The sequence below is a fragment of the Protobothrops mucrosquamatus genome, unplaced genomic scaffold, assembly GCF_001527695.2.
Source record: "Protobothrops mucrosquamatus isolate PMUCROS unplaced genomic scaffold, P.Mucros_1.0 scaffold173, whole genome shotgun sequence".
Classification (NCBI taxonomy): Eukaryota; Metazoa; Chordata; class Lepidosauria; order Squamata; family Viperidae; genus Protobothrops; species Protobothrops mucrosquamatus.
In genome coordinates this window covers 579302-593200 of record NW_015386533.1, presented here as the reverse complement: position 1 = coordinate 593200, position 13899 = coordinate 579302, and the positions used below count along the sequence as shown (strand labels likewise).

General features: G+C 37.2%; 1 protein-coding gene across 1 annotated transcript in view; it reads right to left on the bottom strand.

The window, feature by feature from the left end:
• Positions 1–13899, bottom strand: part of L3MBTL2 (L3MBTL histone methyl-lysine binding protein 2) — a 45656-nt gene that overhangs the window by 29948 nt on the left and 1809 nt on the right. Inside the window, exons 2-5 of the mRNA XM_015813598.2 lie at positions 8018–8276; positions 4716–4849; positions 2553–2676; positions 1643–1722 (exon numbers count right to left, since the gene is read on the bottom strand). Coding sequence (XP_015669084.2) covers positions 1643–1722; positions 2553–2676; positions 4716–4849; positions 8018–8276 — 597 coding nt within the window. The remainder of the gene's footprint in view (positions 1–1642; positions 1723–2552; positions 2677–4715; positions 4850–8017; positions 8277–13899) is intronic.

Here is a 13899-nt window from a genome sequence, read left to right as displayed (position 1 = left end):
ATGTATTTTAAGAAAGAAAAATAGTAGTAGTAATTTACTTAGTGCTGTTTGACCATAAAATGTGTTGTTGTTTTACATATGCCTGGCTGAACAGTGTGTTTGGAGTTGCCTCTAAACGGGTGAGGGTTGCACTGTTCATATTTTCCTTGGGAGAAAGTTTTATAATGGGGGTGCTGTCTCTGAGAAGGCTCTGCTTGTGACCACTGTTCTATAAACCAAACCAGGGGGACCATCTGGTCTAAATGGATGGTAAACATAGATGATTAGGGGGCTGGAGGCTAAAACATATGACAAATGTTTGTGGGAATTGGGTATGTCTAGCTTAGTGAAAAGGACTAGGGGTGGTGACATGATAGCAGTGTTCCAATATTTGATGGGCTGCCACAGAGAAGAAGGGGTCAACTTATTTTCCAAAGCATCAGAAGGCAAATAACAGATGGAAACTAATCAAGAAGAAAACCAGCCTAGAACTAAGGACTTGTGAAAACAACTAACCAGTGAAAAGGCTTGCCTTCAGAAGTTGTGGATGTTCCATCACTGGAGGCTTTTAGTAGAGATTGGATATTCCATTGTCTGGAATGGTATATGTCCCCTGCTTGAGCAGAAGCTTGGACTAAAGACCTCAAAGGTCTCTTCCAGCTCTTATCCTTTGAGAGAAGTGCTGCCAACCTCTCCCCCTCTCCTCGTCCCTTCCTGGGCACATAGAGAAGGAGGGAAGGAAGGAGGGGAGGGAAACAGGAAAAAAGTAAGGGAAGGAAGGAGATGAGAATGAAAAGGAGGAAGGCAGGGAAGAAGGGAGGGAGGAAGGAAGGAAAGAGAAGGAAGGAAAGGAAGAAAGAGAAAGAAAGAAAGAAAGAAAGAAAGAAAAAAGAAAGAAAGAAAGAAAGAAAGAAAGAAAGAAAGAAAGAAAGAAAGAAAGAAAGAAAGGAGAGAAGGGAGGGAGGGAGGGTCTGAGGGAAGTCCTGCTTTAGCACTTAGCCACCAGCAGCCTTTTGTCATTCCCTGGTGGTCTCCTATCCTATTGCTGAGGATGCTTTGGTTACAAAGCCAGGTTTCCTCGCATGGAGAGGGAGTGGGCCTCCCTCTGACCCACGCACTTTGTCCTCCTGCACCCACCATGAACAACCTGGCCAAGGAGAGTGAGCATAGCAGCAGCAGCATTGAGGAGAAGGTAAGTGCAGCTGGGCGCTCCCTCGGGGAAGTGCGGCTAGGATAGGCAGGGTTGTGGGGTCCTGATGCGGTGGGAGCTCAAGGGACGGGCTGGGCAATTGACCTCTGCTGCCCAGGGCTCTGGGCAGTCCATGCCACTGTCCAGGGGCCCCGTGCACAGCCTGAGGCTCAGTGAGGCTCCTCTAGTGGACCATGCCCTGGCGCTCGCCCCATCCCACCCATCCTTCCCCACCCTCGGATGTGCCTCATTCCTGCCCAGGCCCGCACAGGTGCCCGACATGAGTGACATGGAGCTGGCCATGCCCACCCAGTAGGCCGCGCCCATGCCAGCCACGCCCACCCGGCCTCCCAATGGCAACCACGATGCTGATGCAGCCCTCAATGAAATTGAGTTTGACACCCCTGCTCTAGAGGAATGTACTAACTCCTATGTGTTCCCACATTGTAACATTATAAAGCAGAGAATACTCACATGTTTGAAACTGCTAACAGATGCAGCCTTGTATCCATGGTCCTGCAGATATGCTCCCCAATCAAAGCCTACAATGAGAGCTAAGAATGCAAAATAAAAGATATCAGGTCCTCTTAAGTATAGAAACTAAGGATGGAAAACAGATGCACCACAACAGATAAATAAACAGGTGTGTTGATAAAGTTCACAGACACAGCTTTATGTTCCAGAAAAGCAAGCAGGATCTCAAATTACATAAACTAACTCCAATCCTAACTATTTTCAAATGTTTAAAAAGATTCTAAAAAGGAAAACTGCCGGGTCTGTTTCTCCCATCAAGCAATCACACATATACAAGTAAACTAATCTCTTCTAATAGGATTCCTAAGTATTTTCTGCTCCAACTTCATTGCTCCAAAGTTACATCTACAAAGCAAATCTACATATACTATGCAACCAAAACATATGTGCTCCACTTTCAAAGAACATACAAACATGAGGTAATCAAGGTAATCTCTCTCGTCCAGATGATCAGTACTCCCTGAAATAAATGTCAACCAAACCTTCAATGTAATTCAAAATTTTTAAGTCCAATCCTGAAAGATGAATTTCTTCCCTATATAAACTTATCTTGAAATACTGAAATAGGGTATAGGCTGCGAGGATGAGAGAAGGCAGAGCCCAACACATTAGAAAGTTTGCTAACTATATTCAGTTTGAAATAATCTAAAAACAAAAAGGAGCTGGTGATCTTTCTATCCAATCATTCATTTCATACTGTGTTTTATTTTGATGACATATCCACACTTCCTCGTTAGTTAGCTCATATTCCTCATCCATGAGAATTTTGCAAGAACTCTGATGAATGCTTTATTTATTTTATTTTGTAGTAATTACAACCTTAGTTCCTCCAACTGCTGATCTCACTTACCATCTTGACCAGTTGATGTTCCATCTGCCAGTTGCCCTGTCCCCTGAATGTGGAGAAATGCTCCAATTTTAGCAGACCAGGCTGCCTTGTGCAAGACTTTAGCTTTTTTTGTTGGTGGTTTACCCTGTGAAAATGTATCAAAACAAGACACACATAAAAAAGAACATGTAGATTCCAGCTCTTCCATGGGACTTTATCCAGTGGATACCAAATCAAAAGAGCCATTTCTTAAAGAGTAATTCTTTGCTATGTTGTAAATATCTCATAATAAACACTATGTTTGGTTTTGGCTTAGTGTGTTACATAAACTCACTTGTTATGTTCATTTAATAAAACAGGGTTAGCAAACAATGGCTTAGAACAATATGTGGATTCAGTCTTGTTATAGATTTCTATAACTATAAATCACTTTATTTGAAGTGTTTAATAAGATATACAAAAGAGGTAGAATTCATATGAGCTAGAGCTTTGATGCATCTGGCAATGTCATTTCTGCTCATGAAAAGTTGGTATTACAATAATTTTGCAAGTTGTGTAAAGCTCCTGGGAGCTCTTAGGCAATAAAATGTATACAATACAGATCTTATTACATTTACAAGAGTCAGGAAGAACAGCACTTGTTTTTCCTACTCATGAGTTCAGAAATGATGGCAAAATTTTATAGTAAGCAAGAGAAAAAAAAAGTTGAATCCTCTTCATAAACAACTCATGCATGAACATTACACAGAAAATAACTATATCAAGAACAGTAGAAAAATTATTAACAATTACACTTTTATATCATACTTCTAGTAAGGTAAAATGCTTTCTTCTCATGTCTATATTTTAATTCTTGGGTTATACAATGCAATTTTTTTAATGAAGAGAAGGATTGGGGTGACATGATAGCAGTGTTCCAATATCTCAGGGGTTGCCACAAAGAAGAGGGAGTCTCCAAAGCACCTGAAAGCAGGACAAGAAGCAACGGATGGAAACTAACCAAAGAAAGAAGCAACCTAGAACTAAGGAGAAATTTCCTGACAATTAGAACAATTAATCAGTGGAACAACCTGCCTCCAGAAGCTGTGAATGCTCCAACACTGGAAGATTTTAAGAAGAAACTGGACAGCCATTTGTCTGAAATGGTATAGGATTTCTTTCCTGAGCAGGGGGTTGGACTAGAAGACCTCAATGGTCTCTTCCAACTCCTATATTATTATTGTTGTTGTTGTTGTTGTTGTTATTATTATTATTATTATATTACTATTGCTAAACTAAATTATTGCTTCTTTCTTTCCTACTAACTTTATCATCTCTTTCAAATGCTCTTAATGTAAATGAAATGTGTATATTACACCCTTTCTCTATTCTAATTTTAATTTTAAAATAAAACAAATGGGACTACATATGTATTATTTCTAACATGGGTATGAATCAATCAAACAAATATGGATTGATTATGAAAATCACTATTATGTCCCTATATCTGTTTAATCAAATTGGCATAGAGATTATTCTTAGTTTCCCTAACGCTACTCAGATAACAGAAAACAGATTTTATAGAGTAAATTTTTCCATTAAAGCATGAACAAGATCAGAAAAAACTAAGCTTCATATGATATAAAATATAAATCTGTACTAAAAGGGTAGCTCTTCTATATGAAATTAGTACTGATACATACGAGGGTATAATTGTGAAGGGAGATCAAGTGTTTTTCATTCTTAACTTTCCTATATCTAACAAAATATACTCTCAATTATCTTCAAAAATCAAGTGTGGCCTTTTACTGTGCATTTGTGGCATTTGAAGGAGAACACTGCTTAGAATAATAGTTATTCTGTTTCAGATCCACCCCTAGCATTTTGTCCTCTAAGTGGCCAATCAGAGGCCCATAGGACGTGATCATAATAGTTTCCACTCATACACTCCTGGAATTTCTCAAAACATTGTCTATGTTTCAGAAGTTAGATAGCTATTTACAACTAGTAACCATTGGTAGGTTTATCCTCCATGAATTTATTTAATTTCCTTTAGTACCTCCCAAATTGGTGGCACTAAAGTATCCAAATAATTTATCCAAATAAAATTAGTGTTTGCAGAAAACAGCACTTTCCAATATTTTCCTTATATTTAGTGGTATCTAATTTAACAAACGTTGGTCCTATTAAGAGAATATTGATCACCTGCAGCCTTGCCAGAATGCTAGCCTTCTTGGAATTTGAGGAGTAACTCCTGGAACAGGAGACACTGCAGAAACGTTTGGTCTTGGAGAAGAAGGCATCTTTCGTGCCCACAATACCACACATCTCACAGACAGCTGAAAAAACAGAAATACAGTAAAATTCAATGGCAGGAAATTAGTTTAATCAAGAAAGCACCAGGCTACATTCTGGGAACATTAAAATAAATTGATGACAATATGCTTCACAAAGCTATGAAAAACATACACATTATAATACATTATAATTTCCATTATTTTAATTAGGCCTAATACTACTACCAGTATTACGTAGGATAAAAATTGAGGCAGATAACATGGGGGAAAATAAAGGTTTCTGCTCTTATTGGTAATAAAAATCACACTTGTCTTCTAGTATGAGCTAGCAATGAGGCTTAAGGTCCAGTGGAAGTAATCAATATTGTTCAGTTGTAATGACTGCCAGAAGCACCAATCGGATTTGGTAAGCACATGTATTTGGTAAGTACATAAATAATAGAACTATCTTGTCAGGAAAACGACACACATAGTGGAGAATCTCAATACACAACCCAAAATGGAATCTTCACCTCTAATACTGGGTGTCTACATAGATCCATATATCACATACTCATTTTTATCATAAAGGCTGCTCAAAACATTCCACCTCGTTACAAATAATTCTATATAATGTTATTTCAAGAAGACACTAGCTTATGAACTATTTATTCTGAGGATAATCAATTTAAAAATGCTAGGTAGGGCATCATTTGTGAGGAGTTAGACTTGGACGCATTGTTGATATTCAAATTGCAACCTAATGAATCAGGAAATATTTCTATGACCACCCAACCAGTAGGGATTAATTAAGTGCAGGATTTTGTATTAACTGGACGTACAATGATGAGCCCAGCTCTGTACCACTAGCATTAAGTTGCTTTTTTGGGGAACTGCAGATTGTGAGAAACTGTTAGATATAATGCAATAAATGCCCTAGTCCATGTATATATCCATCTTAGTAAAGATTTTGTAGAATTTACATCTAGCTGCTTATATTTCAGACTTTTTAATCAGATTGCTCTACTACCCAGAATGTGGATCTCAATAAATACACTTCTCTAATGTCATAACACTAAAGAGTTCATATGCACAGTATCAATTTCAGTTATTATAAAATAGTCATGCAAACAGCACATATTAGATAATTGCATGGAAATCCTCTTCTATATATAATTTTTCATAAAGTACTTGTGCCTATATTTTCTTAACAAAGATACAAACTATAGATTTATGTATATATTGTCTCCTACATGAATACAGTAGAGCTGAGCAGCCATATTCTCTTACCTCTACCCCTCCTTCCTCTTTTGGCACAGGAGGAGGTGAGGAGGGGGTAAGGAATCCCAAGGGCTAGTAAAATAATTTTATTGGAGGTGTTCCTAAAACTGAGCATTTTGGAAATGAATTATTATTTCAAGGACACTCTAAAGACAAAAAACACTACAAATAGTTAGTATGTAAAAATGACATACAACATCCATGGATCTACGGCAGTGGTTCTCAACCTTTTTAATGCCGCGACCCCAACCGGTCGTAAGTCGAGGACTAAACCGGTCGTAAGTTGAGGACTAAACCGGTCGTAAGTCGAGGACTAAACCGGTTGTAAGTCGAGGACTACCCAACCGGTCGTAGATCGAGGACTTTCCCTGCCCGGGAGCGCCGTGCATGCGTGGTTCCACCCCCTGCGCCGGCCGAGGCGTAACTGGCAAGCGGCAGAGACGGAGCAGGCCGACCACCAGCTGGCCCAGCCCAAGGGAGGTAAGGCACCTGCCGGAAAGGGGGAAAAAATTGGCGGACAAAAAAATGCCGGACAAAAAAAATGGCGGACAGCCTTGCTTGGCAACCCCCATGAAATGGTCGATCGACCCCAAATGGGGTCCCGACCCACAGGTTGAGAACCACTGATCTACAGTATCTATCTAATCATTTTAATTAAACTGTTTCAACATTTTGATTCATTAACTGTCTGAAACAGTCATGGCTCGACTGTGACCATTGGACTTACTGTAAATATAGACATAAAAGGACTTTTCTCACCGATCCTGCAAATGGACAGAGATAACTCCTGCAAATGTTCACTACTTTTACTAGCATACATGTTGTATATGCCAAAACATATATGGGGACATCTATTAGAATTCTTAGGATCAGAATTAGAAAACACTTAGGTCACCGGTCAGCAACCTTTACAGTTTGGCCACCTAGTGGGGGAGGAGACAGGTACCGGCCTGCCACATAGGCAAGTTGAGTTACCAGCCGCTCACGTGGCCTGGTTCCAAATGGGCCCTGGCCTGGAAGTGGGCCACAGCCCGGAGGGGTTAGGAACCCTGACTTAGGCAATATAAGAAAATATAGAATAAGATCCTCTTTAAAGAAACGCTTTCAAGTAAGAAACACGGCATCTCAAATTTGTTTGTGTAGGTCATAGAACACCAATGAGGTGAAAATGAGACTGTTTTATTATTAAACAAAGTGTTTGTTTCTGAATAATCTAATATTTAATGGAAACTTTCAATGTCTACTTTTGTTTAGATTTAGAATTGGTCTTTCCCTTTAAGAATTTTGCCCTCCAATTTTTTTCCACTATAAATTACAATAGCTGTTCTCAATCTCATTTAGTTTTGCACAGTATTGTAGATGATCAGTTTACAGACATTTTAGAAGGTAAAACAATTTTGTGCCTCACTTTGACTTTGTGGAAGCCTTTTCACTCTGTCTATGTGCATTGGAAGTAAATTCAGGCAATGCATTTTAGGAATGTTCATGTTCCTTACAGATATTTGTTTTTGTGCCTCTTGCTTTCTTGCTTGTGGTAATTAAGCTGAACAGATAAAAACATTGGTTTTTAGTAAATATATTTGGTTTTATATTTATAAATATACCTTCTCTACACACACACACATTAGATACTCACTAATGAAATAAAATATGCATAAAAATATTCATTTTTAGTAATATTGTTTTTTTGTGTGTTTTAAAACATTTTAATTGTCCTTTTTCTGTGTTGGTTTTTTAGGGTACCTTTGAGAAAGGAATTCATTTCTGAAATGCATCAGCTTGGTAAAATCATTTTTACAGGAATGTGGGACTCTTTCCTTTTTTTCTCCTTAATGGAAAAATATTTTTAACTCATTCTCTATGATCAGTTCTCATCTGCATTCAACACGAGAGCCGCTTCAAATCCCATGAGATGAGCCCTTCCATAGGCACAGAAGGGAATTGTTGTACCTGGCTCAGATCCATTATCATCTGGCATGTGGATGCTGGGGGTCAGGATCTGTGAAGGAGATGGAGGCACTTCCCCAACCTCACGATCTGCTACTTCGTTCTCACTAGAATCGTCTAGATAGGAAGTGCTGCCACTTTCCTCACTGCTGCTATATTGCGGAAAGCTGTCATAATCCCCATAGAGATCAAAGTCATCTGCCTCTTCTTCCTCAGCCATCTGCCCCAAAGATGAAGACGTGCAGTGGATTGGAGATTCCAACTAGTATAAAACAGACAACAGTATCACAAATAATTCATATCATAGGACAGATAGGAGAACAGTAAAGATTAAAGGAGTCCCTGTGGATTTTCCTCCACTAGTCCTTGCCGGCTAGTATACAGTCTTAATATTAGTTTCCAGTGTTGGGCATTCACTCTTCACCAACCAGCTAGATATGAAATATATCCCAAATGGATATTTTCTAACTAACACTGGATGGGGACAGGGAGAAATTAGTACATTTCAGTAGCACACCTAATAGATTTGAAACTCCAAGTGGATCATTCTTTCATTCACACACACACACATAAACACAAAAATACACAAACCACATTACAAAATTACTTTCAGTTGATAATCATGATATGAAACAAAGCAAAATAATGAACGGAAAAGAAAGGTAGACAGAGAAAATGTTCTTTTATTAAACTTTATATATATAAAATCATGCCAGTGAAATAATAGCAGAAATGGTGGAGAAAAGGACAAGGAAGATCAAGAATTGGTTAGCACCAGGTAAAAATGAACTGTATGGTTCTTGTTGAAACATCTGATTGGCCCACATCCACTCATACCAAGCAGTTTAACAACATACTGCAAAGAGGTGACACTGAAATTGGTTAATATCTGGCAAAACCTAACTGATAATGAAAGTTCCAACAAATGAGGCAACCCTGGACAACTACAGACCAATTACCTGCTTATTAACAACTTTCAAATAACTGGTGCTATAGCTGATACAGTCTAACAGCATCTAGTTGTAAGCAAGCTCTTTCCACCTGAGCAGAAAGGAAATTGCTCAAACATCAAAGGAACAGCTCCTAATTGACAAGATGATTTTGGAAAACTGCAAGAGAAGAAAACCAACTTGAATGTAGCATCGTTGGATTACAAAAAGGCATTCAACTCCCTGACATGAGTAGATAATGATTAGGTTAGATAATTATGATTAGATAATTAAACAATCATGGGCCTAAAATAAGTCAGTAGAAACATCAGAAGCTTTGTGCAAAGATCAATGGCACAAAGGAAGACACAATTGCTGGTCAATGGTTACAGACCAGGAGAGGTTAATATCAAGAGGGGAATCTTTCAAGACTCACTATCACTACTACTGTTTGTTATTGCACTGATTCCTCTTCAACAGTACTGAATAAGGCCATGGCTATCAAACATCAAAAATGTCTGCCAAGCTATCACACCACTTGTACCTGAATGACTTGAAGCTGTATGGAAAAACACCATCTGAAATATAATCGCTGCTCAACATTGTCCATAAATACAACCGAGATACTGCAATGGAGTTTGGACTGGACAACTGTGCCATCCTCACCATCAATAGTTTTAATTATAGAAAAATAGTTAAAACTGAAGGAGTCAAGATGCCATATGGAATAATATCAAGAGCCTGGATGAAGACAATCACTACAAATACCTAGGCATCCTTCAAGCTGACAACATCAAGCCCATAGAAGTTGAGACAAAAGTTGAAAGACAGTGAGAGTGACAAAGATTTTGAAGTCTAAAATTGTATGTTATTTCATCATAACCGTGGAAAAGTGTGAAATTAAATTGAAAAAGATTTAGTGAGGTGGAATAAATTAAAAATGTCTATGTTAGAATTTCAATTATAAAAATAAATGTTTTACCAAGGATATTTTTCTGTTTTAAACAATAACATTTAGCAACAGCACTTAGACTTATATACCGCTCCTAAGTACAAAATACTCCAAAACACTCTCTGAGTAGTTTACAGTACAATACAAATACTGATTGTGATGAGTGATTTATCTTTTAAACAATGCAAAAGGATATATCTAACTTTGTGTGGCAAAGTAAAAAAATAAGAATTAAATATACATTTAATATAGTGTTCAAGAATCATTTTGCTAGATGTTACATATTAAAGAGTTTGGAATAGTTATAAAGAAAAAAAAGGATAAGTATAAAAAATGGAAAGAGGGACACATAACTAAGGCAGATTCGGGCATATAGCCCGAATCTGCAAAGCAGAAGTCAGGAAAGCTAAGGCTTAGAATGAACTAAGACTTGCAACAAATGTCAAAAATAATTTTAAAAAAAGTTTCTTTCAACAAGAAAAAAGTCAAGAAAACAATCAGTCCCCTAATGAGAGAAGATGGAGAGGAAGTGACAAATAGCAGGGAAAAAGCAGAGCTGCTTAACTCATTCTTTGCACCAGTCTTTATGCAAAAGGAAAAAATAGCCCAACTTACCAAAAACAGAACCATAAAAGACAGACTAGGAATACAAATTAAAGTAGGCAAGAAAATAAGAGAATACTCTAGATGAGTTCAGATCACCAGGACCAGATAGATTACATCCCAGTGTTCTGAAGGAACTGGCAGACATGATCATGGAACCATTGAACCATATCTTTCAAAGATCCTGGAGCACCAGGGAACTACCCGAGAACTGGAAAAGAGCTGAGTTTTCATCTTCAAAAAAGGGAAAAAATGGATCCAGGAAACTATAGACCAGGGGTGTCAAACTGCCGGCCCATGGGCTGGATGCGTCATGCCGAAATCGTGCCCACCCCATCACGTCACGTGATGCTGCGAGTTTGACCCCTACTATAGACCAATTAATCTGATATCAATACCTAAGAAGATCCTGGAAAAGATAATCAAGCAACAGATCTATCAACACCTAGAAGCAAACAAAGTTATAACCAGAAGCCAAACATGGTTTTATTAAAAACAGATCATACCAAACAAATCTCAGTTCATTATTTGACAAAGTGACTAAATCAGTGCACCAGTGAAATGCTGTGGATATAGTATACTTGTATTTCAGTAAAGCATTTGACAAAGTAGACCACAATTTACTTCTTAGTAAATCAGAAAAATGTGGGATAGACAGCACCACCACCAGATGGCTTCGTAACTGGCTGAAAACCGCACTCAACATGTAGTCTTTAATGGAACTACATCTACATGAAGGGAAGTAAGTAGTGAGATCCAATGCTCTTCATAAATAATTAGATGAGAGAATAGAAGGTGAGCTCATCAAATTTGCAGATGATACCAATTGGCAGGAATAGTCAACATCCCAGAAGATAGGCTCAAGATCCAGAAGGATCTCGACAGACTTGAACACTGGGTTCTATCTAACAAAATGTCAATACCTATCCTTTCATCCTCCCCACCATCACAACTGATGAAACTTCTTGGATGAGAAGCAAAACATCATGTTCTTCTTCCTCAAGGGAAAAAAAACAGTCCAGTTGCCTTTTTAAAAAGCACCTTTGAGACAACTATGACCTGGATGATTGAGAATCTCCAAAGACATTCACTTCTTAAGATGACACCCATAAGGGCAATTTAGGAAATAACCTTTAGAACAGAACAGAATAATAGAGTTGGAAGGGACCTTGGAGATCTTCTAGTAGTCCAATCCCCTGCACAAGCAGGAGATCCCATACTGTAATTATATGTATTCATATTTGACTATATATGTTGAATTAAAATTAAGAGAGTATATTATGAATATACGTTTTTTAGAATGCTATATGTATTTTATGATATTTTAAATATTAGTATTATTCATATAAACACAGAGAATGGTTGTTGCATTAGTCTCTGTACTAAAAATCAGAAACCACTCTTGTTATATATTTGTTTGATGTATATTTTTATCACTTTAATTTTTTAATAAAATTGTAATTTGTAATTGTAACTTCTATTATCACATTGATTTTATAAGAAACTAAGAAAGATTCACATGAATAAATATACCATAAAATATTTGTGGATTCAGTCCAAATTTTATTTTGTAGAATTTTCTTAATATTTTGATTTATTACTTTCCAGTTCTTCTTAGTTGTTACATATGTGATAGAATGTCCCTTTCTCATTCTGGCATTTCTAACATTTATTGTTATTTGATCTTAATAATTATTTATATACCCTCTATAAAATATTTTGTACCTATTTTCCTTTAAATTCTAGCTTGGCATAATTTTGAGGAAAAAAAAATGCTATGATCAACATTACTACTGAGAGACCTCCATGGCCCCACATTTCCAGGGGCAAATTAGCCAGTAACCTGTGCAATGTCTGGATCTGTTTGGAAGAGCTTTGGAACCTATGGAAGTACGAAGATCGCAACTCACTGTAGCAGCTGGGAACGGATATAGCTGCTTTAATGAGTTGCAGACAGGGATTGTGTTCACATTCATTCCAAAACATCACTTCTCACAGAATTTCACAGTCCTAAAAGATAGATGCATTTTCAGAAATTTACACAATCCATTCTGTTCCTCTGTATAAGAAAGTATTTTTCATCACAGCCATGAAAACACAATTCAAGTAGAAACTGATGTCTTCCCAATAAAGAAGAAAATCTATAGAGGATTCGGGCAATTGAGCAAAAGCAATTCTGCAGTATTTTGAGTAGTCAGAAGATTATATGACTTCTTATTTGCTAGTCTTTCTAGAACTGTACCTACTTAATAAATTGCAGTTTCACAAGTCATCGCACAACAACACAGAAAACCAGAAATAAGTTCAGTCACAGTTTGCATTCTGGTAACAATGGCTAATCTTGGGATACATTCAGTAAGGATATTATAGAACTTTGTTTCTTCAAAGTAAGAATGAATACACTAACTTGATTCTTATATTTCTCCAAGCCATGATTTGTTTAGTTTACCATAATTTGTAAATCACAAGGTGTATTTTACGAACTTAGCCAGTTATGGTGTTACAGGAATAAGCAAGATTAAACCAGACTAAGTAAATCATACTTGAACCTAGTCGCAGTCACAAGTGTGCTTAGTTGGTTTACATAAATAAATGCAATTTAAATTTCTAAACAGCAGATGGTATAAGTTGCTTCTGTTCTTGCTTATTATTGGACTACTATCAATTCTGTAGTTTCAGAATATTAGGATATCAAACAGGCATGGACACCAATAGCATTCTGAAATTTTCAGAGTACCAATAAAAAATGTACAGCTACACTGTATAGCAATCAGTTAAATGCTCTTAATTTTTTCAACAGAAAATTGCTATTGCAGTCTCCTGATGGACAACTGTATCTTTCAATACATACTTTCAATTTCTAGCACAGTGTTTTGAAAATATTAGCTACTTTGTAACTGGCTCCTGGAATAAGAATTTATCAATTGGTCAGAATGAGACTATTTTTTCTTAACATTTAATGTAACCTTATAACCTTATAGAAGCACAGAAGTCATGAACAAGAAAGTTTATATTTTAGGATCAAGAAGAATGCTATATGTACTGGAGTACTATATGTACTAGGTTTACTGTTAAGGTCAGCAACCAGCTAAAGTAAAAATGTGCAACCTATATTAAAATAAAAATGTAAATAAAATAACATATATAGTAAACATTCTCTGAGTAACTGCTGATAAACTGATACAAATTCTGTAAAACTGGTGACAGCATTAGAAGGCAATCTTATTGGTTCAATAATAAATGTGAGCTTCTCCATTCCAGGGATGGCGTGATGGCTCAATGGTTAAGATGCTGGGCTTGTCAGCTGGAAAGTTGACATCCCAGGTTCGAGACCTGAATGCCACATGTTGGGGTGAGTGCCCGTTCTTGCCACAACTACTGCCAACATGGCGGTTCAAAAG